This window comes from Syngnathus typhle, linkage group LG14, assembly GCF_033458585.1.
Source record: "Syngnathus typhle isolate RoL2023-S1 ecotype Sweden linkage group LG14, RoL_Styp_1.0, whole genome shotgun sequence".
NCBI classification, from domain to species: Eukaryota; Metazoa; Chordata; class Actinopteri; order Syngnathiformes; family Syngnathidae; genus Syngnathus; species Syngnathus typhle.
The window spans coordinates 10182132-10208613 of record NC_083751.1 but is presented as its reverse complement, the minus strand read 5'-3'; the positions used below and the strand labels follow the sequence as shown (position 1 = coordinate 10208613).

The 26482-nt window shown below is 45.2% G+C and overlaps 2 protein-coding genes across 5 annotated transcripts; both read left to right on the top strand.

Annotated features, from left to right (window-relative positions):
- The first annotated feature begins 3920 nt into the window (after positions 1-3920).
- Positions 3921-9517, top strand: ttc14 (tetratricopeptide repeat domain 14). The gene is made up of 12 exons (XM_061297508.1): positions 3921-4446; positions 4949-5097; positions 5300-5499; positions 5593-5677; positions 5834-5963; positions 6061-6216; positions 6283-6354; positions 6439-6558; positions 6630-6752; positions 6832-6949; positions 7568-7677; positions 7786-9517. The coding sequence occupies exons 1-12, from the start codon at positions 4313-4315 to the stop codon at positions 8645-8647; spliced, it is 2259 nt and encodes a 752-aa protein (XP_061153492.1). The 5' UTR covers positions 3921-4312; the 3' UTR covers positions 8648-9517.
- Positions 9518-17442: 7925 nt separating this feature from the next.
- fxr1 (FMR1 autosomal homolog 1) lies at positions 17443-26462 on the top strand. Of its 4 annotated transcripts, none has more exons than XM_061298412.1 (18): positions 17443-17556; positions 19848-19900; positions 19982-20075; positions 20157-20228; positions 20355-20503; positions 20590-20683; positions 20806-20922; positions 21011-21181; positions 21361-21439; positions 21654-21763; positions 21891-21977; positions 22640-22913; positions 23061-23154; positions 23494-23594; positions 23647-23841; positions 24022-24099; positions 24823-24908; positions 25038-26462. In XM_061298412.1, the coding sequence occupies exons 1-18, from the start codon at positions 17506-17508 to the stop codon at positions 25203-25205; spliced, it is 2073 nt and encodes a 690-aa protein (XP_061154396.1). In that variant the 5' UTR covers positions 17443-17505; the 3' UTR covers positions 25206-26462. The 4 variants fall into 4 exon arrangements, with proteins under 4 accessions (XP_061154396.1, XP_061154394.1, XP_061154393.1 ...); XM_061298410.1 differs by having other exon boundaries at positions 21885-21977; XM_061298409.1 differs by having other exon boundaries at positions 21882-21977.
- Positions 26463-26482: the final 20 nt, after the last annotated feature.

Genomic DNA, 26482 nt, shown 5'->3' with positions numbered 1-26482 from the left:
CGTCTGGGACATGGTTGTATTTACGTTTTGGGCTGTGGCGGCCATACCTGTGCTTGCCGTTACCATTGCAGTGCTCGGGATTGCTCTGGTTGAGGATTTGGTTGCATTTTGAGTTACCGTGGCCACGCTTGTGCTTCTTCCAAGTGTGGACAGGCTCGTGTCTGGAGTGGTTGTAGTCAGGCGTCGGTTTTCCACGGTTGAGGATTGTGCGGCGCTCTGCACTGTTGTTGCTGTAGATGTTGCTGGACTTTGGGATGCTCCATCAGGACTTGTGGATCTGGTATGGTTGAAGGTTGTGATCATCACATTGGTCTGTGTTGTTGCAGGTGTGCTGCTGGGCATTGTATGAGTTTTGGCAATCGCAGGTATGCTTGTCACTGTTTTAGGCGTCAGGGACATGATTGTATTTACGTTTCGGGCTGTGGCGGCCATTGCAGTGTTCGGGATTGGGCTGGTTGCGGATTTGGTTGCGGTTTGAGTTGCCACGGTCACGCTTGTGCTTTTTCCAAGCGTGGACAGGCTAGCGTCTGGAGTGGCCGTAATCAGGGGTCTGTTTTCCACGGTTGAGGATTGTATGGTGTTCGGCACTGTCGTTGCTGTAGATGTTGCTGGACTTTGGGATGCGCTATCAGGACTTGTAGATCTGGTTTGGTTGAAGGTTGTGATGATCACGTTGGTCTGTGTTGTTGCAGGTGTACTCCTTGGCATTGTATGAGTTCTGGAAATCGCAGGTATTCTCGTCACTGTTTCAGGCGTCTGGGACATGGTTGTATTTACGTTTTGGGCTGTGGCGGCCATACCTGTGCTTGCCGTTACCATTGCAGTGCTCGGGATTGCTCTGGTTGAGGATTTGGTTGCATTTTGAGTTACCGTGGCCACGCTTGTGCTTCTTCCAAGTGTGGACAGGCTCGTGTCTGGAGTGGTTGTAGTCAGGCGTCGGTTTTCCACGGTTGAGGATTGTGTGGCGCTCGGCACTGTCGTTGCTGTAGATGTTGCTGGACTTTGGGATGCTCCATCAGGACTTGTGGATCTGGTATGGTTGAAGGTTGTGATTATCACGTTGGTCTGTGCTGTTGCAGGTGTGCTGCTGGGCATTGTATGAGTTTTGGAAATCGCAGGTATGCTTGTCACTGTTTCAGGCGCCAGGGACATGGTTGTATTTACGTTTTGGGGTGTTGTGACAGTTGACGCTGTTGAGATTGTAATCGGGTTAGGTGTAGATTTAATGTTGTCTTGTGGCGTGATGTTGATTTCCGATGTGTTACTTGTTCCAGATGTGGACATGGTTGTGTCAGAAGTCTCTGTTGACATGCTAAGTGGCGTTGCAGCGCTTGTGGACACACTTGTGTTTGAAGTTGTTGTGCTTCTTGTTGCAAGTGTTTTTGTTGCGCTCATTGCAGACATTGTTGTGTTTGATGGCTGTTGGCTTGCAATGGTCATAGGTACGGAATTTATGTTATGGGTTCGGGTCGTCATTGTTGTGATTGTCATAGTCTCCGTTGAGGTGCTTGGCATTGTACTAGTTGTCGAAATGGTTGTGTTCAATGGGCTTGGGGCAGCAGTAGTCACAGGCGCACTTGTCATTGTTTCGGATGTTTGGGATACGCTTGCAGCTGAGCTCTGGCTTTTGGAAGCCGCTGTTGGGTTTTGGGTTGCTGTAGTCACAGATGCGCTTTCAGCTGTTTGGGCTAAGATTGTATTGAGGATTGGCTTTGCGCTAGTCATTGTGTGAGTTGTTGGTATTGCACTCGGCATTGGGCTAGTTGAGGATATAGTTGAGTTTTGTGGGGCTGTGGTGATGTCAATCAAAGATGTATTAGCTCTTGCAGATGAGGACATGCTAGTGTCCTGAGTGACTTCAGTCACGGATTTGTTTGTTGTGGTTGAAGAACCTGTGCTTTTTGGCACGCGAGTAACTCTTGCTATGTTTGTACTTGTGTTTCCAGTTCTGGACATTGTAGATGCAGGATTTGTAGATTTGATTGTGTTTGGGGTTGTTGTCATGGTTTTGCTTCTGGTACCTGGTGTTGTACTATTTGTGGGTGTGGTTGTGTTTAATGAGGTTTGGGTTGCGGTAGTCACGGGGATGCTGGTCATCGACTTAGGTGTTAACAAAATGCTTGTATTGGTATTTTGTGTTGAGCTAGTTATGGTTGTGATTGATGTGGTAGTTGTAGCTATACCAACAGTGGTAGTTGTGATAGTGGTTGTCATCGAAATGTTTTTGGTTGCTGATGCGATCATCGCTATGTCTGGAGCTGCTGTAGTCGTGAGTCTGTTTGCTGTCGTTGAACATTCTGAGATAGCTGTGGATGTGGGTGTCTTTTGGGGTGCAGAAGTCGTGGATGTTAGGGTTGTTGCAGGACTTGTAGATATGGTTGTGTTTTGGGACATCTGTGTTGTTGCAAGTGTCGTTCTACTGATTGTAACTGTGGTTGTTTTTAATGGGTCTTGAGTTGTTGCAGGCGTTGTTCTATTCAAAGTAGTTTTTGTCGTGTCTGTGGAAATAATAGATTCGGTTTTCAAATCATTTACCATGGTTGTTGTTCCACATTGGTGGGAAACAACTGTAATATTGAGCTCACTGCTAGTGTTGGTTAGAATCCCAGGCGTGGTTGAGTTATCGTCTTCCAATGCTGCCGCAGTGCTGGTTCCTGCAGTCATGGTTGGCTGAGCTGAATCTATAACTGCGGTAGTTTGAAACTGAGTCAGACCAATGTCTACATGAGTTATATCTATACAGCAAAACATGTTTAGTCGATTGGCTGTTAAGTCTAAGAGAAAAAAAGTTTGTCAAAATATAACCATCATAAACCCTGACCAGACAGGCCTCTTAAATCACAAAAACAAAAATTAGATTGAGAAGTTGACACGTAATAAAGACTAGGCTATGATTCAGTGTTGAAAGTAGACTCCATGTTCAAGGACAAGTTCTTTGTGGAAACATGTTTGTGCCCATCACATTGATCTGTTTGTTTGTTTATTTATTGGATTTATTTAATTAATAATATTTATTATTAACCTATCTATTTAAGTTAATCAGATCTTTTGTCTACCTCTCTTTTGTTATCGATTTGTTCGTGTCTGATGTTCTATCTATCTGTCCGTCCGTCCGTCTGAAGTGATTTTGTCATAAAAATCAGGCATCTTTCACTTTTTTGCAAAGCAAACTACAAAATACTTGAGGCAAAACTTACCTTGAAAATATGCATCCAAATATCCATGCAAACAGATCCAAAAGAGGATTTTTCTTTTCATCTTCATGGTGACAACCAGGTTAGGTCTCTCCAGCCAGCATAAGTGCTCATTTTTTTGCAACGATTTTGCTTTTTGCTCTTTCCTTGTTCATGCTCCACCCTCAGCTTGGGAGCAAGGGGTGTTCAGAGGGAAGTTGTAGATCTTTGAAACTCAAATCCCTAATTTGAAAAAAAAACCATTGTATGGAATTGTGTGACCTGGCAATTGACCCTTATTGCCCAGTTGGTGTCAGGTGGCTAGTAATAAGCAGACAATACACTGAACTTAATCAACAAAGAACAAATTCCCATTAAGGTTGTCAAACTGGTTTTGAGCACATAGGTATTGTTTCAACAAACCTCCTCATCGATTTTATTTTTTACTTTAAAAGTTAATTAATATTTAAGGGTCTGAGACTTCCCTAATTCTACTACTCAAATGTGTTTTTTTAAATAAGCTGATTATACAAGTTTGTGGGTTTACCGATATACTTTTGTCTTTTATGTTATTTATTGTGTTTATTATTATTATTATTATTATTATTATTATTATTATTATTATTGTTATTATTATTATTATTTACTTGTATTATTATTTGTAACTTTGGTTATTATTAAATATTATTATTATGGTTCCTAGTGGTGATCTGTTTGACACGACGATTTGTAGTGTAACACAGTGTGCGCATGCTCAGTGGTATGGCAGCTTGTAGTTCCGTAGACATTTGAGTAGAGAGCACTCATGGTAGCTTTGTGGTGGGAAAAAAATGCCTTTTTTTTCTATTCGCTGAAACTATAGTCTTGACGAAAATGTTTCTTATCTGACTTCTAGTTTTTCGTTTTGTTTTTACAAATGTAGCAAACAGGCGCAACCCATCGTTCTGTTTCCATTGCTTGGAAGTTTGCGTTTGCACCGCTAGTAATCGTGTTCGTTAAATATACAGCATTGCTCATTCCAAATCAGACGGATCGCTCGCTTTATGAAATTCCCTTCCTATCTATTGGGCATTTATTGTGTCTCTGTCGATTTATTTTCCCGAGTAAAATAATGTAAGGCATCGCTGCCTTTGGGCATAATGGACAGAGACTTGTTGAGGCAGTGTCTGACGTATCACGGCGAATCATTGTTCAACACCTTGAAATGCGAACAAACCGAGAACCCCGACTTTCAAGCGGTGGTGGCTGACCTGTGCAAGGCTCCGTATGAGAGGTAAACAGCATTTCCAGCCTCCTCCTACCGATTTTTGCACGTCTGAACCGCCTTCATCTCCAAAGCTTCCAGTCTTTGCTGCCCCAAGGGAATCTAAGCACCTGTGCCACTTTCTCCTCTTATCATTGCTATCATCTCTAGCCCTTAACATCTCATCTCTTGTGTGGCTTCCCTTAATACTTTACTTCAATCATGGAATCAGCCTGACACTTCTTCACCCCCACCCCTTTTCCCCTGGATAGTGGACCCCAAGTACTTGTAGGCCTGCATCTTCTCCTTGTAAACGCACCGTGTGACTGTCCACCCTTTCATTCACACACATGTATTCTCCATGGAATAATGATGACAATCTTAATGATTGATACCCCTCCACAGAAGATTTATAATTTCCTCTAGCAAAGCACCTTTCTGTTCGGCAAGGCGTGACAAAATATCGCGTGACGAAATGTAGCTCCCCGGTTCAAATGATATCCTGTCAAGATGTCTTTGTGGCCCTTGACAGAAATGGCGAAGAGCAGAGCAGCCCCCTTGTGGAGCAGTTCATTGCTCGCAAGGCTGACATTCTTTTCAGTCCGTCATGGAAGACTGCAACTCCGAAAGAAGAAGAAGAAGAAGAAGGAGGAGGAGGAGGAGGACAGGAAGAGGCGGCAGGTTGTCCACACTTTGCACTTCATTTTAAAACAATTTCACTGTTTAAACAAAAACAATTCAATATCTGCAGCTCTTATCCTGAGTGGCAGTCTGATGTCATTATTAGCTCGGATATAAAAACTCATCGGAATTAATGTGCGTAGTTAAGTGTGGAGTGTGACTTCTTGTGGCGAGTACCTCAGAATTGTCTTGTCTTTTTCAGAGGCTTATGCTCTCATGCCACCGCTGGAGTTATTCATGGAGGTGCCTTTTGAGGAGAGAAGGGCTATGCTTTACCGGGATTTAGAACCCGGAGACATTGTGATGGGGAGAATCAACAATGTTCGCGAATACGGCTTCTTTCTCACGCTCATTTGCACGGCAGGAGGACTGAACAGAGACATCGAAGACCTGGAGTTGTCCGTAAGATAGCAGTCAGGCATTATAAGCAATCGGTGGCAAGGTGGCGTGTAACAAAGCGCTCCTCACCGCTGCATTTCTTGTTTTGAACCCTAGGCTCTTTGTCACATTAAAGAAATCCCTTCAACCGGTAGCCATGACGATCCTTTGTCCTACTACCAGATTGGCGACTTAATCCGAGGTGATTCTTTTCATTTTGTTGGTACGTGTTGCATTTAGCAACCAAGCAAATGCTCACATGTTTGTACCCCAGCTTTTCAAGTTGGCTTTTCCTACTGTTTGCCAGCTATGTAGACAAAATCATCAAAATCTTTGTTTTTTTTCCTTCTTTTTTTAGCTGGTGTGAAAGACATTGACCGCTACCAGGAAAAAATAACGGTTTCCCTTATGCAAGCGTCCATTTCTACCAGATCAGACTGCATCCAACTCGGAGTCATGACCAGGGAGGAGCTTCCCGTCCAGTACGAGTAAGAGCACCGAGTAGCAATAACATCCAAACGAAATGCAAATCAACGTCAACAAAAAACATGACGTCAAATTACAATCACGGCACCCTCGTCGCAGGCGTAGCGTTTGCGCGGCCAGTGACACCAACAAGACGTACGAGCGCATACTGAGGTGTTGCCATGGCTACCACAACCCCTGTGTGGTGGAGTACTTGCTGGAGAAAATTGGCGTCAGTGACGTCCATCCTCCGTCGATGATGAGAGGCCTTCAGAGGTAAATGTGTCTGACGAGCATTCCTCACGCACTGTAACGATGTTGTCACGTTTCTCGCCTCGACAGCAAACTGTTTGAAAAGGACGATTTTGCCGCTGTCATCCGGAAGCAGCAATCTGCATCCTGGGCCTTGAAATGGTACAAGACACAGCAGCGTCTCCTGCGGGACGCCAACGACGCATAATAACCTCCGTGTCCCTCCCCACCTTCTTCGCCTCACAGTGTTAAGGTGGGCGTGGACCACTTCAAGCAGGGTCGCCATGTGGAAGCCATGAACGAGTACAACAAAGCTTTGGACATTGACACCAATAATGTGGAAGCCCTGGTCGCACGCGGAGCTCTGTGAGTTATTCTGAATTTATTTGAGGCAAAAACAAGATTGCTGATGTATTTGAATGGGGTTCCGTTCTCAGGTATGCCAATAAAGGCGTCATCATGAAGGCCATATCAGATTTTGAATTGGCCCTGGACACCTGTGCGGATCACCGCAATGCCAAGAAGTACCTCTGCCAAACACTGGTTGAGAGAGGAAAACAGTAAGTTGGAATTAACATCATCACCCGGAGTGCCTCAAGGGTTGTCGGTCACATCACGTCAAGTGTTTCTCCCGCGTAGACTTGAGGAGCAAGAGAAGCTGGTGACAGCGGAAGGAGTGTACCGAAGAGCGCTTTCCCTAGATGACGCCAACACCGAAGCCCAGGAGGCCCTGAAAAAAATCATGCAGACCATACAGGTGGGTGGCCGGGCCTCAATGCGCCGGCTCACTCGCTTGCTCACTCCAACGGAGCTTTATAGCTGATATTACCACATTGTTTTATTTTTTGCAAAGTGGCATATTTCATCTGGCCAAGCTATTTTTCGAGCCCATTCTTGGCAAATGTTTTTTTCTGTGATTTTGCCCATGCGGTTTGTAATGCTGATGAGATTTGTGTGTGTGTGTTTGTGCGTGTGTGTGCGCGCATCTGTTGGTGACCCTGGGACTTGACCTTCCGACCGACACGGCCTTTGTCCCGCGCGGCGGGGGGGAATGAACCGTGGAACACAATGACGCCGCCTCCGCTTCCCATTCTGATCGTCAAACGGTAACATTGTGACCTTTTGTCTCTGCCTGTAACTCCTCAAACGTGTGTGCCGCTGTCCGTTTCTTGGACGACGCCACTTTTCTATGGTAAACACATTATCGTAACCGCGTCCTCTGCAAACCATGTGCACGTTCTCTGCGTTGGGCTGTGTTTGACATGAAACAACTCAATTCCATCGATGGGTTTCATGTGATGGGTCACGGCGCTTTTACTTTCTCTACGAATGGCCGTTGTTGCGCCTCAAATTGTCTCGCCTCGCGGCCATGAAGAATTCAATTCGCCTGCGGGAAGAAGCGTTGGCGAAGGAAGTGGAGGAAAAAGCCAAAAGCAGTCAAAGCAGCGCTGAGAAATTGCGTAAGATCATGAAAGACGAGAAGAGGTGAGTTCTTTCTTTGCCTTTGAAATGGATGTTGCACCGCACCTGGACAAGTCTGGACAGTAAGTATTGGACCCCATCAAAAGTCCTCAGCGTCTTTCTTTTTGCTAGGATGAAACGAAAACGAAAGAGATCCAGCTCATCTTCGTCATCCTCTACCTCTGGCAAATCCTCCACCTCGTCGTCATCGTCCTCACGCCGGAGAGCCAAAAGAAAGAAAAAGAAAAAGCGCAAGTCGGCACGAGAAAGCAAGCGCCATCGCGGCGGCAGGAGGAAGAGCGAAGAGGGTAAGCGTGCCAAAAAGCGCAAGGAGAAAGAGGACGAGGAGTCGGAGTGCTACTCGCCACCTCCCGATACCGCCGCCACCTTTCTCCACCAGAAGCCCTGGGAGGCTTTCGAAGAGGGGGAGGTTGGCGCGGGGGGAGAGCCCAGCAGGAAGGCCAAAGAAGGTGATGGTCTGAGAATCTGTCTCTATTCTTTGTCATCGTCCTCCGAGGAGGACAAATGCTCGTGGGCGTCGCGCGGGGGGAGCCAAAGAAAGGAAAACAGGAGCGTCAGTTCAGACCGAGAAGACGGGAAAAATAAGAGCCGAGGCAACGAGCAACAAAGAACGACCGGTTGGCCCGAAAGAAACAGCTTGGACGAGAGGAAGCGCAGAGTTTCCTGCTCGTCGTCCGAGTCGGCCTTTTCCAGAAAATCCTTTCAAAGCAAAGATCTTTCCAGGCGCAATTCCTTCCGAGGCGATGACGACGAAATGCAGGCGGAGAATGGCGACACTAAGGCAAAAGTTGAAGCCAGTTGGAGCCGGTCCAGTGCAGCTGAAGTCCAAAGCGAGCAGGAGGAAGAGATCTCTCTGCCCGAAGGGAAGTCCAAAAAAGACCTTCCGGCAAACCTCTTGCAAATCTTTAACCAGATCGCCAAGTTTCAGAAAGAGAAAGGCATCGAACCCAAAAAGGGCGCAAGCTCCATGTGAAAATGGCAAAGTACCAGTGCACTGCACAACTCACATGGAACGAAACCTTTTTTTTTTTTTTTTACGCATACATTCGATAATTGGTTCCCTGCAGTCTCTTTCAACACTTGGTGGAAGAGAGTAGCATCAGAAAAAAAGAAGTTGAGCCATTGAACGTTGCATCGTCATAGAGAGCAACACTTTAGATGTAATTTGGAAAGATCAGATTTGTGAAAAATATCAAACCAAGCTTTGATGTGGGAAAAAAAATGCAACAATTGACAGGTCAAGGAAAGATGGCGCCTGCCAAAGACGGCAAACGTGAATGAACAAAACGTACACGGAACCTTTTAGCACCAACGGTGCCTTCGAGTTGGGCAAGTTTTGTGATTCTGGAAAGAAAGTGAAAAGTTGTTTGTCCACATGTGCTGAGTGGCAACCAGTTCATAGTGTTTCTTCCCCGTCTAGTCAGCTGGGATGCTTTAGAAAAAAAATAAAATTGCTGGGCTCACATTGTGCATTGTGATGACAAGGTAACCAATGTTGGGCCATTTTGGTTGCCCCCATCACCAACAAATGGAGTGTAACCATGTGAGTAAAGTCTAACATGAGGAGCGAGACATGATGTCCTTGTTTGCTGATAAAATCAAAAACATGTTCAAATGTGTGCCAGGCGAGTTTTCCTATTGAAATGTCGGTCAGTCAGCATATGGAGAGCACCAGTCAATGGTGCGCGCCATATGTGCTTCATTAACCACTTGTAGTTTTTTTTTACTTCTCTAGATGGCGCTCTCTGATTGAAACATTGCACTGACGCCGAAAGCCCTTGATTTCAATTAACATTGCTATCTAGAGGAGTCCCAAAATAAAACAACTGTTTCATAAAGTAAATTTGAAGCTTTGTTTTTCATTAGAAGGCGGACATTGTTTTTGTGCCTGCAATAACAAGACAAAAACAGCATATGTTTGAATCCCTTGGCTTAATCTATGCTGGCTGTTTTCCAGAACTGCATGTGAGTTTTTTGTTAGCGAGATAAAAAAAAAAGAAAAGCGTCTTATTCATGAAATATTGTGAAAGGCTAGTTCATGTGAACCCATTCAATTTTGGTGAGGATCCAACGAAAGGTGTGAACATGACAATTTTATACTGCCATCACCCAACGATGGTGCAACAGTGGTGAAAACCTGAGTCACGGCAAAACTCCTTTGAGTGTGTTTCGAGTGACTTGCGTGAGCTCCAAAATTCCACTTGAATTTTGAAGGCGCATTCTCCTTTCTGACTCAACATGTGTGACAGAATCCTTTTCAATCGCAATGTTGATCCTGAACAAGCATGGAAGTGAGACTCTTAGAAGTTCAAGGTGCACCAAATGGCCATTCATGCTGACATACTGGTGTGCATCTCTGCTGTTGTCCACTGGAGGGCAGTGCAACACTGCGAGAGCTCCAATTGCTTGCAGTTATATATATATATATGTGTATATATATATGTATACACATATATATACACATATATATATATACACATATATATATATGTATATACACGTATATATATATATATGTGTGTGTATATGTATATACACGTATATATAACTCATTTACTGTACACTTGAATTTCCACCCAGGTGCAAATGCTGACCTTGCACTGCAGCAATAATTTGGAGGTGTCAAAATTGGAGGAGGAAGAAAGGAAGGAAGGCCAGAGGGAGGCGGGCTATTGTGACTGCTGGATGATGGAGCCAAAAGAATAATTGTCCTTGAAGGTGAGGGTCTCTCTGGCCGCTAGTTTGAGAGGTCAGCGGCAACGGCCGCAGCTGTCCTGCTTGAGCGACTCTGACGAAGCAGCAGATTTGAGCCTAATTCATGAATCATCCTCCTGGGGTCCCACCCGGACGCCTTTTCATAAAGAGGGATTCCTCCTCGTAGGCTTCTTTCTTCCGAGTCGAGGCAATCGGACCGTTGAACATGCACAGGGAGATGAGACATTTTAAATTAGCGTTTGCTCGGCGTTCTATAGTGAGAGGTGGGCAAAATGACATTTTTCATTTGCCACAATCAATGGTACTACATTGAATTGAATTCTGTGAGTGTGAAGTGCGTAATGGAAGAGGGTCGCACACATGTGCTGGCTGTGTCTTGGAGCATAATGAGGAATTTGAAGGTCTTCTGTCCTCTGCTGCCACTCATTGCTGTCACTTGCGCTTGTCTTCAAGCTGCCACATTTGCTGAAAAGCCGCTCGCTTCTTCAGCACACGGACAAATTCAGCTAAAAGTTGACTTGAGAATTTACGATGAACAGCTCAACCAAATTGGCTCTTTAACTTTGTGTCAAATGAGCTGCTTTGTCCATCTGGAAAGTTCAAGATCAACTTAGTATATTCGTCATTTATTCCTGCTTTGGGACATTTTTAGATTCACCATGGTCACGACTTTTGACCTCCCCCTCCCTTCCCGCCTGGCCGTCATTTATTTACACGCAGGAATGCACATTGCATCCTCAAAAGATGTTTCTCTTTGCCACAAGCAAATTCGACACAAAACAAGTGTTCTCTCTCACGCTCTCGCTCCCTCTCTCTCCCTCTCCCTCGTTCTCCCTCGCTCTCCCTCTCACAAATCACAGTGAACAGAATGTCCTGTGGCGCGCACACGTGCATTGTCCGACTGCTCCGCTCGTATTAGCAAGTAAATAGACGCTCTTAGTGATGCTCTCAAAAACGCTTGCAAATTCCATTACTCTGTTAAACTCTCCAAAAAGGATTTGGGTTAATTTAGTAAACACAGGGTCATAGCCGCCACAAAAGCTGAGAGGGAGCGAGACTTGGCCGCATGTGTGTGTGCACGCGCACGCAGGCGCGTATGAGAAAGAAACGCTGACTATGTGAAGGCGAGCCGTCGTCGCCTTTGCTGCAGAGGCAGCAGCACTCTTAAAGCCGGCCGCTCTCCCCACAGAGATAGCGCTTCTTTCTCATTTGCTGGGGCCCTATTTTAATAATAGCTGTGCATAAGTAATTTCTAAAAGGCCAAGCAGGCACACCGGCGCGCGAGAGGGGGTGGGTGGTAAAATTAAACTCATTTTATCTGTGAGCAGGTGGATTTCTATTTATCATTAACATGCATAGAATTTGCACAATGTTATTTCTTGCCGCTGCTACTGATGGAACGTCATCCAAATAATGTCGGAGGAGGGTCTGCCCTTTTTTTCGGTTTGCTTATGCAGGAGTGAAATTCATAGATAAAAGTAGTAGGGGTTTTTTTTTTTTTTTTGCTTTGCAATTTTCCGCAAATGAAAACTAATTCTGAGAAGCTTCTTATTACCGTGCAGGCTCATTTGGTTTGCATTAAAGGAACAGGGGCGACGTGAGGATTTGTGCCAGATTTCCAAAAGATGCTGGCACATTTGCTCCGATATCATTGGTGATGCCCCTCCTTCCACTAACCGGGGCCTCATCCTCCTTTCACTGCTATTAAATATTTGCAATCATTAAAGTGCACATAATACAACCGGAATACAGTTTGAATTATCAAGATTGTATCCAAATATTGGAATGTAAAATGCTTGCAGTGCTGCCAAACTGTCCATGTTGAAAGTCTGTGAAGAGATTTTTAGTTTCGAAGTGGCTTAGGTTCATTTCTCAGATCACGATTGAAAGTGCCCAAACGACTTGTTCACGTCTCACATCCTTGTGTCATTCTGAAAAATTCCGTTATGCTCCGAGAACGCAACAGACAAAAGCTGCGATATTAACACATTCGTCAAGTTGAGCTGAGAAACGCATTCTCGGCTCAACTCAACCAGAGCGACGCTCACCACTTGTTTTTGCACGTGTCCGGTTATGGTACATCACACGTCCGACTTTTCAAAGGAGCATGACGAGAGCTCCTGTATGTCCCTAGGTGGGATTAGGTGGACGAGACCAGTGTTTCTCGCCAGTGTTTACGTTAAACGCGAGATGGTGTGCGCGTCTCCCTCAGCACGCCGGCTCATGGCAGCTGCCGTCGCTGACAGCCAGCCAAGCAAGCAGGCAGGCAGCCGGGCGGGCGGCCATTGTTTTCCAATGTTTTTCACTCTGCCAGCTCTGATCCCTGCTAAGGTACTTAGCACGCCATTGTTGTCTAAGTATGCTATTTTCTGGCTGGGCACCTCCACTATGGAATAGGCTGCTTCATTTTTTTTTTTTTGTTACAGTGAGTGTCATGCTAATCCTGCTGTGTGATATGTATATGTGTCAACACAGAAAGAGAGAGCGGGGAGTCTGAGCTCAAGCAATAAAGGTTGGGGGATGGCAAAAAGACTGATAGACAAGTCCCATTCAACCCTTGCTGTCCTCACTGACACCAAATTACCATTTATCAAATCCAAACAAGCACTATAATCTGGACAATTTCAAGGTATCTTCTAACTATATAACGATACACAAAGCGGAGTCGCATGATGACATATAATCCCGTCAGTCTCTCATTATTTATATATTTAAGAAATACAATCTTGTTCACTTACTTTATTGTCGTTGTTTCAACCAAGTGTCATTTTTTTACACACCCAAAAAATTCTATCGTTAAAAGTCTTCAAACATTCCCTTTACTGGACTGAAAAATGAGGCGGTGTCAAGACAGCCCAGTGCTACGCACACATTTGATTTGAAAGAGAGAATTTTGTGTTTAAGTTTGCATTTGCGCAGCATGTCTGTTGTTCTGCCAAGTGCTGTAAGATCTTTTCTTTTCCAACTGCTGTGTGCATGTTTCTTTTGCCCCTCCTGAAGGTGGAACAGAAAATCTTTAGCAGCGTTATTAAGCCCAATATAGAAACATATTTGAACCCCGGTCCCCCGCTAAGTAGATTATAAACATTTCTTAAAGCATGTCATCATCATCATCATATCCTGCACGCCGCAGAATTTGCCGGCCATTTTTTTTCCTGCCTTTGCAGAAGAAGATGATAGTTAATTCAGTGGCGGTATGGTAATGCGAAGGGAGCTCCCTATCAGACCCAGCATCACACATACTAACAAGCTTAGCATAAGCCCAGCCCGGAATGCTATGAGGTTTGAGTTTCTGGAACCGGTGCGCTCTCCGCAGCCAAATCTCACTTCAGCAGAAACGGCTCGGGCGATACCTCTGCTTAAAAAAATTAGTGCTAGTGCATGTATATTTTTTGCAAGGACAGGAGGTTTGTACCTTGCATGGAAAAATGCGTGGTATGTAAAAAAAAAAAAAAAAATTGGAAAGGCAAAAATCGTCTTGAGCGCGCTAATCAGCTCCGCAAAGCTCATAATGCGTGTTAGGAGATTTCCGTTAAAGCCTTACAACATTGTTGACTCATTTAAAGATGCCAACTTTGTTAACAAACGCACACGTGTTAAGATGGTGTCTCTTCTCGCTGTAAATCGCAGCGGATCTGCCGTAAGCGCGTTACGCCTCGGGGCTGATCGGCAAGCGCCGTGTGATCCCGGGCCGGCCTGCCGCTGCGAGACAACATGCAAAATCCTGTTTGTGTGACTCGGCTGCTCTCGGCTCAAAGACGAATCTAAGCAGCCCCAAAAGACGCAAAGGTGGAAAGCCGAGAGATGAGGCCAAGGAGTGCTTGGTGGTCAGGTTAGCCGGCGCCACATTTGTCATTTAGCCAAAATACCCCTGAACGTATTACAAAAATGGCCCGGATTGTTTGCATTTTACGGACATGGAACTTTTTTCCTGCTCTCGGCACTCGATTTCAAGAAACAGCTTAACAACAATTAATGTCCAAAAGTAACTTTTGTCTTTATGTTCGTCCCTGTTTCCTCTCCAACTGTTCCTTTTGAGCGCTGCAGCTTTGGCACTTGTAGCAGGTCTCGTCGAAAAATTAATTAATAGGTAGTCCAAGTGCTATGGAAATTCTACGTTTGGTGCCGGTGCAGATCGAGAGAAAGCGAGCGAGAGAGACACGAGGACGTTTCGCTCTCATTAAGAGAGCGGGCCGAGTGGAATTAGTCTGAAAATAATGACAGGCCGCACTATCTCGTGTAAAAACAGCCCTGTTTTCCTTCCTTCATTCATGAGCACTAGTAATTAGTTTTGGCCCCATAACTGTCACCCTTTACTCGAGCAAAGGCAGATGTGATTGGAGGAGCAATTTAATCTTGCTTTAATGAAGAACTAATGGACGCATTGCAAATTACTCCCCCCACCCCCCTTCCCTCAACTCTGCATGTGATTGAACCGGGGGGTTGAGAAAAAAAAATCCATTTCCTGCTTTTGAAAAGATCAAGAGTATCTTTGATAATGGCGAGCGCGTCACCGGCAGCTTCAGCACATTGAGCCAAAAAGCTCTTTTAGCCAAATCACGATTCATCGGGAAGCCGGCCACAATTAGCGACAAAACAAGGGGGCGGGGGGGTGGGGGTGACGCTTTAGGGGCCCAGGCAAGCAGAAAGCCTCTCATTGCTGCCGGCCGCCACCTTGTTAGCAACAAGGTGTCGTGCTCGCACAACAATAAGGCCTCGATAAATGAGCCCAGGAAAAAAACATAACACTAATTTTCAATTACACCTATAATGCACCCACGATCAGAGAGTCACATTGAACACGTGTGAAGGAGAACAAACAGAAGCGTCACCTCTTCTGTGGCTTGAATTAGATGTCGCTAATCGCACTGTACAGTCATTTTACTCCACTGTGAGATACAAAATTAATCTTGATGCTGGATGATGTTTGGCCATTATTCCATTTTGTCGGGTTTGTATACTTGGCCACGTGTGCAGCTGATCCGAGTGCACTGGAGCCCAGTTTCAAATCGGCATCACCAATGGATGAGGATGTCGAGACGACGGAACATCAAGGCCAAATGTTAGTCCTTGAAACGGGTGAAAGGGGATGTGAGAAGTACCGAGTTTCAGACATGTGGAACATGTGTATCTGCGTTGGTGTGAGTGCGGGCGCGTGCACAGGCATGTGTGTGCGTGCGCGTGCGTATTTGACGCCAGCAAGCCTAATGGGAGTGAGCTTAACTTCGTATTGCCTTGCCACATATCTGATTACTGGCACCAGTAATTTTCTCTCCTCAATAAGGAAGAAATTGGATAGGATGAATGAAATTTGGCTGTCATATTGCAATGATGGTGCAGCAGGGAGATTATGTGTTTCACATAATCGTTCATCATTTCTCAACCAGTGTTCAGGCTTAGCATAATGGAATTTGTAAACTGGTTTAAATCGGAACGTGAGGAGGGCCCACTATCAGGCAGACCAAGTGGAATGTGTTCGCCCTGGAATGACACACGCGCACACACACACACACACACACACGCACACACGCACACTCACAGGCACACACACACACACGATTCATTCAAAGCCAGTTGTTCACTCTGGCTCTTCAAAGTGAAAATAGCACAAAAATTGGCATAACATGTACAGTATACACACGTGGCGGTAAATCAGTGACAAATACAATGACTTGATCATGTTTTAGAAGCCGTATAACATGCTTTCACTTGCCAATATGTGCATATAACAACTCTGCTAGTTATTTGCGGATATAATTGATGTGTAATTATTTAAATTCTAATTTTGAGGAATCTTAAAGGAAAGTTGAACCCTCTGTGGCAATGCTGTGCTTAAGGTAAATCAAATCATTTAGTTATATAGTCTGTACCATTAGTCTTTGATTCTCGGTGAATCTCTTGTGAGCTAAGTACTGAATAAACCTAATTTAATTAAAATATGAGAGGTGTGTCGGCCCGGGTCTTTGGATTCTGTCTGCTTTCCCAATATTGTTCTCTGGTTTAGTGTCTCGTGGGTGGCAAATCAGGATTAACATGACTTCACTGTCCACATTCAGCAAGAGGATTGATTACCCAGGAGGTGAGCTCATGGCCACTAGGTGTCACAGTGGTTGTTTGGGACTGATTAACTTGCTAGACTGAAACCTGATTTGGGGTAGCTCAAAATACCCTAGAGCGGCATGGTGGTGAACCGGTTAGCACGTCCGCCTCACAGTACAGAGGTTGTGGGTTGTATTCTGGGTCCATCCTTCCTGTGTGGAGTTTGCATGTACTCCCTGTGCTTTCGTGGGATTCCGCCGGGTACTCCCACGTTGCAAAGATAACCATGGTAGGCCGATTGATCAGTCCAAATTGCCTCTAGGTGTGAGTGCAAATGATTGTACGTCTGTGTGTGTGTGTGTGTGTGTGTGTGGTTGTGTTTGTTAAAAAGTCAAAGTCAGCTTTATTGTCAATCCCGTCATATGTCAAGACACACAAAGAAACCGAAATTCCGTTTCCTCCATCCCACGGTGACCAGACACAGTACACGATAAACATACAAGTAGACGACACAAAATAAAAACAAGAAGGCACAAACAATAAATAATAAATAAATAAATAAAATGAGTGATGAATAAATAATAAACAAATAACCCAATAAATAAGAGGAGTTTGTGTGGTTGTGTGTGTGTGTGTGTGTGTGTGTGCCCTGTGATTGGTTGGCAACCAGTTCAGGGTGTCTCCCGCAATAACATAAACTGATTATGTCAAATAGGGGGCCCCAAAATATCTTCCTGTGGGCCACAGACAGCCCTGGAGCCGCCTATTTAAGACCACTGTCCTAAACCCAGCGGCTTGATTATGACATGTATGTAATATTTACTGAACTGCCATTCAATTATTAAAGAAAAGTATCTTCATTAACTTGTCTTTATTTTGTTGGAAGTTGTTGTGCAGCTGTTGTGTCCTTTAGCTTGCAACCGTGTTTATATGATCATTTTAGAAATATGCAATCTCTTGAACCAGATTGACGAAATTCGGCGTCATAATATAATAACTGTAATTGTTGCAGTTATTTATTGACATGCTAGTGCTTTAACGAGCACCTGTCATCCCAGCATCCTTTGCGTGTCCAATATGGAAGAACTGGAGGTGGAGGTTCGTGGCTCCAACGGGGCTTATTACAAGGTAAATATCGGCTTGTTAACATGCTACTACCTTCTCACGACGTTCTACGTCGCTGTGCGTGAGCTGAAACCCCGAGGACGGATTTTTGCGACAGGTTCTAACGCTTAATGTTTGCTAGCAACCGGCATTAGCTTTGCTAGCTGCAGTTAGCAAGCTAAGCTAGTAGCCCGGCCGCTGAATCTTCGTCATTTCTTCGGCATCTTCTTTGGGCCAGAACGGCCAAGAAACAATTATAGTCGGCAGGCTCGCCTTTATTTCCCTCCCGCTTGACATTTTCCAAGTGTGCTATTTAACTGTGTTTTTAAGTTGGCCAACTTTTAGCCGCTGACGTCAAAGAATGAAGTCACAGAGGAGTTTGGACGTGCTCGGTGCATTACGTTGACATTTGGGGCTAACGGAAGCGCCGTCGGTTCTTCTCAATGTGCACCATGGCGTCGTGAAAGCAGGATTGTTGACTCGGAATAGAGTAATATTAAGCGCTAAGACTGCAGCCCTCTCTTGTGCGATAGCCATCGAAGCTTTTTTTTTTTTTTTAATTATTGTTATTTTTCTACGTGTGAGCCAGTTGCTCCTTGTCAGTCATGAGCAGCTGACGGAAGAGGGGATGGTCACTGATACTGAAACCTTCAAAGCTATTTCGAGACGAGTAAAATTGCCACCCCACTTGCATGGCTACCCCTGCCCAGTTGTGCTCCAACTGATCACTAAACTTTGATCAGTTTCACTCAACCTGGATAAAAAGTTATTTTAGTCGAACTAGAACATTCCTCCTCCCATCCATATGTTCACTGAGAAAAAGAATAAACTTCCAGAATACCAGACTCGACAATTCAATGCTAAAGTATTTAATTCCTTGGCTCACTGGCTTGTTATCATGTCCAAAAACATGTATGTGAAAGATTTATCATTTGCCCCGACGTGTAAATATTGTGAACTGAGTGTATGCCCACCTCCAAATTAATGAATTTGTTGAGCAGTGTAAAATGTTTTGATCTTCTTTTGTTAATCTTTTATTGAGCGTGTGTTCTGCATCCCCGGGGTGTGTTACGTGACGTAACTTACGTCACACGTAAACAACTTCAAATTATGTTGGTTTTTTTGGAACAATTTTGATTGACAAAAGATTCAAAGGCAAACAGTTTGGATGAATTCAAACAACTACGGCGGCTTCCTGCTTATCCGGGCAGTGATGACCGGGTCCCTCGCCTTGGCCTTGCAGCCGCAACCCCTGTGGGGAGTCCGCTCCCTCGTGCTCGTCGGAACCAACGACTTTCGCCGTGCTAGCCCCGTGGTGACCATCTGCACGTGCACCCGACTGGGTGCCCAGGACGCTGCTCACACGTTTGCCTGCTTTGTGATGTTTTTCACCGATTCACGACCACGGTCCATTGGGCGCCGTTGAACTGGACTGCCCCTACACCTGTCTATGGACCACGTGGAGGCTATTTAGTGTGTTTTGGGGTGTTCTCTTGTATTGAGGGGTGCTGGTTGGCCGCAGTTACTATTTTTCCTTTGTCTTTTATCTTTGTTTTGCTTTGATGGCTTTTATCTTGAGCACTTTCTGGCTTTCTTTGTGGCGCCGTTGTGTGTTGTGTGGCAGCCTTATGAGACCCTGTTGAGTTGCGCTCATGCCATTTGTGCGTCTTTTGTATACCCACTCTGTGGTATGAATACTGCTGGGGCCTGAATTTCCCCACCCCTGGGGATCAATAAATATTCAATCAATCAATCAATCAACTACTCTCAGGATACAAATTAGAATACTTTTGATCAAATAAAAAGGAACATACTAAACACTTTACAACAGTGGTTCTTAACCTTGTTGGAAGTACCAAACCCCACCAGTTTCATTTGCGCATTCACCAAACCCCTCTTTAGTGAAAAGAAAAGAAAAAAAAAAATCAAGACATAAATGTTTTTTTACTGGTGCACAAACTGAGCCGTGCATGGACACCACCTAGTTCAAAGAACAAAACCAACACGTTGCATGAACTCACAACAAATGACATACCTGCAAAACAGTGTGACTTCTCCTGTTGCTTTGACGAGACCAGTTCAGATATGCGTCATCACGAATTTACACGATAAATCAGGTGTGTTCTGACCTTCGCAGTGAATGCTCTGTCGAACCCCTGAGACCGACTCAGCAAACCCCTAGGGTTCGATGGAACCCAGGTTAAGAACCACTGCTTTAAAACAATTGAAGAAAGAACCATTTCTAAAGACAATTTGTTCATATCAAGTTTTATTCTTACTGAGTGACGTATTGATGCGCGTTTCTATTTTCCAAGGGCTTCGTCAAAGACATCCACAATGACTCTCTCACCGTTGCCTTTGAGAACAAGTGAGTTTGCAAGTTTCGGGTGTCCTGTTTTGAAAACGCTCACTGCACTCGTCATCGGCCACCTAATTGTTTTATTTTCAGTTGGCAACCGGAGCGCCAGGTGCCCTTCGGTGACGTGCGTATGCCACCGCCCGCCGATGCCAAGAAAGACATCCGAGAGGGTGAGGAGGTGGAGGTATGCACGAACCACTCGCATTTAGTTTTCTTTTTTCCCGCTTTTGCGGCCTGTGAGTGTGTTGGTCTTATTTTTTGGCAGATCCTTTCCCGCGCCAATGATCTAGAACCCTGCGGCTGGTGGCTGGCTAAAGTCTGCATGACCAAAGGCGACGTGAGTCTTGCCTGACTGAATTGGACCCGATTTGCGGCCTAGCCAAAAACGGGCACGCCGATTGACCAATTAAAATATCCGTGAGTTGTTTTCTTGAATCGCTTTGCCCGTTTTCTTGTTTTCCAGTTCTTTGTTATCGAATATGCGGCCAGCGATGCCACCTACAACGAGATTGTGACATTCGAACGCTTGCGCCCGGTCAACCCCAACAAGGCCATCACCGACAATTACTTTCACAAGTGCACCGTCGCTGTTCCGCAAGATCTCCAAGAAGCGTGAGTGCCAGAGTACTTCCGAGTAAAACTGAAAAGGAATGTACCGAGGACACATTTTTGGATGTTGATGCGCTGATCCATGTCAGGTGTCAGACGGACAACGCCCATAAAGACTTTAAGAAAGCCGTCGGAGCGTGTCAAGTCTCTTACTGTCCCGAGACCAGCCAGCTGCTCATTGTGGTAACCAGCCGTCTTCCCTTCGGTCGTACTCATGAAAACATCAATTTCAGTTGACCTCTTCTCCTCTCCTCTAACAGTGCCTAGGCTGGTAATGTAGTTTTTTTTCTTTTTTCTGCTTGTAGTCTACCAACGAGTCAACAGCAAAGCGCGTCTCTTTGCTGAGTGACATGCACCTTCGCAGCCTCCGAACCAAAGTGATGCTCATGTCTCGCAACCAAGAAGCGACAAAACATCTCGAGGTAGCGTTACGGCGAGCGTTGGAGAAGACTGAAGAATTTGGACGCTTCTGTTGACTTGACTAAAGTTGCATATCGACTGTGCGCTTAGAATTCCAGACACCTAGTGTCGTCCTTCCAAGAAGAGTTTGCGGTGAGGACAGATTTGATGGGGCTGGCCATCGGCAGTCACGGCTCCAACATTCAGCAAGCGCGTAAAGTGGCGGGCGTCACCGCCATCGATTTGGATGAGGAGACCGGGACCTTCAGAATTTATGGAGAGGTCCACTTCTTCTCACAAAATTGCTTGTTTGCATTTAGTTCTCATTCCGGCGTGCAGCCGGCGTGCAGTCGTCGACAACTGGATGTTGTCAAAAGCCGCACGCCGATGCTTGCAATGTTTGCACATTTCTTTCCCTTGTTGGTTTGCGCATAGCGAAGCTCTCATGCTTGGTTTTTCAGACGGCAGAAGCAGTGAAAAAGGCAAGGAACTTCCTGGAGTTTCTGGAGGATTCTGTCCAAGTACCAAGAAACCTTGTCGGTATGTAAACATTCTTAGAAATGCATATTTGACTCATGTCCCCCCCCTTTGAGAATCATGCATACTTTAGGTAGCATTTGTAAAATAAGCTCCTCCCACTTATCAGACAGTACCGTAGTGTCCGAAGGACATCTTTGAAATCTCGCAATTTATCTGAATACCCCTCTAAAGCAAAACTACTGTAGTGAGATTTTAAATTGCTCTCTGTCCTCAGGTAAAGTCATCGGTAAGAGCGGAAAAGTAATTCAGGAGATTGTGGACAAGTCTGGAGTGGTGCGGGTGAGGATAGAAGGGGACAATGACAACAAGCAACCTCGACAGGAAGTGAGCTGCTTTTTTAAAATTTGCTCCTCCTCACAAACCAAAGGTTTCTTACCAACACGGGTTTGCCGTGACATTGACTGCCCAATACTGACCTGCACGTTGTTTTTCTTTGCTTTTGTTGACACAGGGAATGGTCCCCTTCACCTTTGTCGGTACTAAAGAGAGTATTGGCAATGTCCAGGTCTTGCTGGAGTACCACATCTCTTACCTCAATGTAAGAACTTGAGTGTGTCCTGGATTTGCCATATTTATTTTCAATTTTGTAAATGAATCTTTTTTCAAATCTGTGTTAAAAAGGCTTGTTTCCACCAGATGATTTTCTGGCTGAATTTTGTGAAATGACACCAGCAGCCAAATGTCTCTCCATGTAGCTCAACATTAAATTGTGGAGATAAAACTGTAGTGTAGCCAGTGGAATTATCGACAACGTCACCCCTAAGGATCTGGTTGAGGGCGTTCTGCTAGTTGTTAGCAGTTTGATCCATTATTTTTATTGATTAATTGATTTTAATATCTGCAACAATCAGTGTTAAATCAGCACTTTTTGGTGCATCCTCCCTTCCTTCCTTTGGATTTATTGCTTGGCTTTTTCATTTACCTCCGCATCCCTTTGGCATTGTGTCTTTTGCTATTTGCATATGATGTGCCACGTTGGCATTTCACCACGTAGGACATGATGGAGCTCCTCACGCAGATCCGGCAGCTAGAGGAAGAGCTGAGAAAGATTGGCTAACGCGCAGGAACGCATCCTAGCACGATTAAGTGGCACAGCATGTGTAGATGTGTGCATGATGAGTTTGTAACGTTTGTAAAGTGCCTTTGGTTTTTTTCTTAAATTCAGCGCTTTGCCTCATTGTCCCTTTGTCCTCCAACTAGGAGGTTGAGCAACTTCGTCTGGAGCGGATGCAGATTGACGAACAGTTGCGTCAGCTCACGCAGGGCCACCGGCCCGGAGAGAGGGAGAGAGGGGAGAGGGCCGAGCGAGGCGGCGAACGAGGCGGCGAACGAGGCGGCGAGCGAGGTGGCGAGCGAGGTGGAGGATACAACACTGATGGCAGCGCCAACGCTTCGTCATCATCCTCGCACGTCGGCCGCTCCTACAACAGTCGAGGGCGCGGGCGCAGAGGCCACGGCTACGGCGCCGGTTACGGTAGGCACTCTAATCTCCTGTCTGCCATCTGACCATATCTGTAGAGATTTCTGCTCTATCAGCATCCAAGCACATTTTTGTCTCAATGGCGGTCACGTTTTTGCACATGACCCCTTACGCAATCGACTCTACTCAATTGGCCGCCAGGCACCAACTCTGAGCACTCCAACGCATCCGAGACTGATTCGGAGCGTCGAGATGAAGTCGGCGACTGGTCTCAGGCTGTTGACGAGCAAATGAGGCGAGTAGATGAACACGTTCTACTGGTGTTTTAGTTGGCAAATATATCATTTCAGATATATATTTTTTTGTTTTTATTTCGTACCATTCGGGAATCTCCTGAAATTCCTGATGGCCACCTTCACCTGATTCTGTCGGGTTTCATTTTTAAGTCTCACGTTTCACCATAGCATGTTCCCATTTCAAAACACTGGGTTGCATTTTATTTTTCCATAACTTTTCAAGGACCTTTAAGAATGATTTCCATTACTGCGAGATTTCACCACAGTCTTTCAGTTGAACAACTCTCGATTCAGATCCTTGATTGAGTAAATTGATCCATTAGTTGGCCTCCTTGCAGGGAAAGAGGTCCGCGTCCACAGAGGGATGCCCGCAGGAGACCGGGACCTGGCAGAGGACGAGGAGGACGAGGAAGAGGAGGCGGATACAATAACAGTGCAGGTAAATGCGCGTCAAAATTTTGCTCCTGCTCAGCAACATTGTAATGTGAAAGAAGCTGATGCCTTTGCAGCGGGGCCCCGCGGCGACGTCACGGAGACGGACCAGACCGCCGACACAGATGCGAGCGAGTCCAACTTGCTCACCACCCGCCAGCGGCGTTCTCGACGACGCAGGACGGACGAGGACGCCACCATGATGGACGGCATGAGCGAGTCGGACAACGCCTCCATGAGCGAAAATGGAATCGGTACGCAAGGCTTTAAATGTGTGACGATTTCCCGTCCGTTAGTTTTTCTTTGCTTTCTATACGACTTTGAAAAAATAAACACTTAACTTGCGGCTTCATGTAAAATGAGCCAGCTCGGAGCAAGACAAAGGGCTTGCCCGAACGCCGTGTTTAGCATGAACTCCCTCTCGCCACCCTCAGATGAGGCCGAAGCTCAACCGCAGCGTCGCAATCGTAGTCGGCGACGTCGCGCTCGCCTGCCTGACGACAGGCAGCCAGGTAACCCGTGACGTCTGCGCAGAACTTTTGTTTGACGCGTCCTTTCCAAACTAATCACAAACACATTTGGGATGATACTACTTTGCCGTTTCCTGGGAGCTTGCGCATAATCACTGAATGTGGCTGCCTTTTGTTTTCAAAAAATATTCTTAACCTCTCGGCATTCCCCTCATCAGCACTTGCAAGACCTTCACTAATAATGTTTTTGCAACGGTTGTCTGGCTGCCGTTTCCTCTGACACAGTCAAGTGGTGTGTCTCAAGAGCATGCGCTTTTCATTGCCTTTAGACTGCATGGGTAGAACAAAAAAAACTTGCAGACAGAACTTCTATGTGAAGGCACGATGGTTTTATCAGGGATAAATTCAAGACTTGTTTTTATTTTCATTATTCAATTTTAAGTTGAATTAAGGACTAACCTCCACATGTTCCTATAGTCAATAAAGTATAAGGAACCTTGATGGTTCAAATGTACTAAATAGAGCCATCACAATATTATGAGATACAGCAAATTCCTTTCGAAAGCTTCATCCTGTAATCCTGAAGTTTAAAACATCAAACGATTGAGTCGTCGTCACACAATCGAGGCGAGTGAGTGGAGTCAGGTTCCCCTTTTCCGGCATGTTCCGTATGCTCAGCTCGCGGCTGTCCAAATAAGCGCCCGAAAGCACACTCTTTCCTGGACGGCGATCGCCAATCACTCGTCTCATCTGCTCTGTGCGCAGTGACGGTGGCCGACTTGATGTCCCGGGCCGACTCTCAGAGCAGACGGATGCCGTCGCCCAAGGAGGCCCACGTCAACCAGGAGGAGGTTTCACACTACAATCTTTTTTCCTTTGGCGGCAAATAGCTTACCGAGCATCCAGTCCTGCATTCAAAGCGGGGTTTGAGCTTTGGCCATTATGTGATGAGTTTTTATTTGATTTTCTTTCCCCTCCAGGGTCAGGGGGACACCAGAGCAGAGCACAGCCCCGAGGCTCCCTCCATGACCACTAACGGTTCCGACAACGGCGCCACCCAAGAGGACCCGGGCTCCACTGAGGGGGTAACCAAAGTCCCGGACAAAGGTGACCAGGACACCAAACCTGTTGTCAATGGCCTCTCCTAGTCAAATCCCGAAATTCTGTTTCCAATTTTTCAGATAATCTGGCTGGTATTGTTTGAAATCTCCTGCTTTTTGTGTGAATCTCTGTTTTTAATGCAGAAAGAACTGTCCCCTATTTTTTTTTTTTAAACTTTGGAATTTGAAGCGGTGTACATTTAGCGGTCTGTATTCCTGCCACATCTTTACACTCTTGTCCTGCTATCCACGCGGTTCGTCTTTTTACAGTAGTTCTTCCTGCATAAATTGGCCAAAGACGCGCACTGCGATTATGTAAATGTTCATTTTCACTCGCAAGGATGACTGTGAATGCAGTACTTGGAAGTAGTCAGGGATTCCACTCCAACCCACCCTGTGGTATGAATGCGGCTCTTATTTTCGGGTGACATTTTAGCAGTTTTTTTTTTTTTTTAATGTCCGCCTTCATCGGGTGGACTTCCCAAACATTTTCTGGACAATTTGGTGCATCTGAAGTTGCTATACCACAGTCGAGCGGATGAATTGGAAGCCCTGCATACTTGACATTGACGTGATCAGCTGTCGTGCCTTGAGAATAATTTGAACATGATGCCTGAAACGCACAATATCTGAAACCTTTTCACGTGTTTGATGGTGGTTTGCCTACCAGTTGGACCAGATGAGCTCATGTTTTTTTTTTTTTAAATGCTCTCTTGCCACTGTGAAGCGACAAAAAGCAACAACCACTAAAGACCCCGAAAAGTCACTCAGATATCTTTTCAAGTCAGGTGTGACTGTTCTTAATGTTTATTGAGTTTGGCATAGCTGCTTTCTCTTTTTCAATATGCAACCACTTTGTTTGTGAGGAAATGTTACAGCGTACCTGGAAAAGAAACCTTGGAGTCATTTCCTTTGCACTGAAACATTGTTTTCTGTTAAGAGTTAATTGTAGTTGGAAACTGCCTTGTGTGCTCAACACAGATGTAGCCGAATTTCTTTGTTTGTTTGGCTGGAAACTGATTGACTGTTTCCCCAAAAGGCTTATTTATTTTAAAAATGTACAGTATTTAAAAAAAAAACAAATAAAAAAAAAAAACACCACCTCTTGACTCTAAACGTACTTACATGAGAGGACATAATAAATTTGGACTACTGAGTTATGGCAGTGCATGTTTTTCTGTTGGATGGGCAACAGTATTTTGATTTTTTTTTCTAAAGGATCATTCTGGTTGGTTGATGTGCAATATGTTTTGTATGCAGGTAGTTCTTAAATAAACGATCTTTCATGTAGATCACCAAACCAAACTGTGTACTCTTATCATAAA

Excerpts from the sequence above, each read along its gene's own strand:
- ttc14 (XM_061297508.1), top strand. The coding sequence starts at position 4,313 with ATGGACAGAGACTTGTTGAGGCAGTGTCTGACGTATCACGGCGAATCA. Across the intron at positions 4,447-4,948 it reads TGCAAGGCTCCGTATGAGAG|AAATGGCGAAGAGCAGAGCA; the intron begins GTAAACAGCATT and ends GGCCCTTGACAG. Across the intron at positions 5,964-6,060 it reads GAGCTTCCCGTCCAGTACGA|GCGTAGCGTTTGCGCGGCCA; the intron begins GTAAGAGCACCG and ends CCCTCGTCGCAG.
- fxr1 (XM_061298409.1), top strand. The coding sequence starts at position 17,506 with ATGGAAGAACTGGAGGTGGAGGTTCGTGGCTCCAACGGGGCTTATTAC. Across the intron at positions 20,504-20,589 it reads CCGCAAGATCTCCAAGAAGC|GTGTCAGACGGACAACGCCC; the intron begins GTGAGTGCCAGA and ends GATCCATGTCAG. Across the intron at positions 24,100-24,822 it reads GCCTGACGACAGGCAGCCAG|TGACGGTGGCCGACTTGATG; the intron begins GTAACCCGTGAC and ends CTCTGTGCGCAG.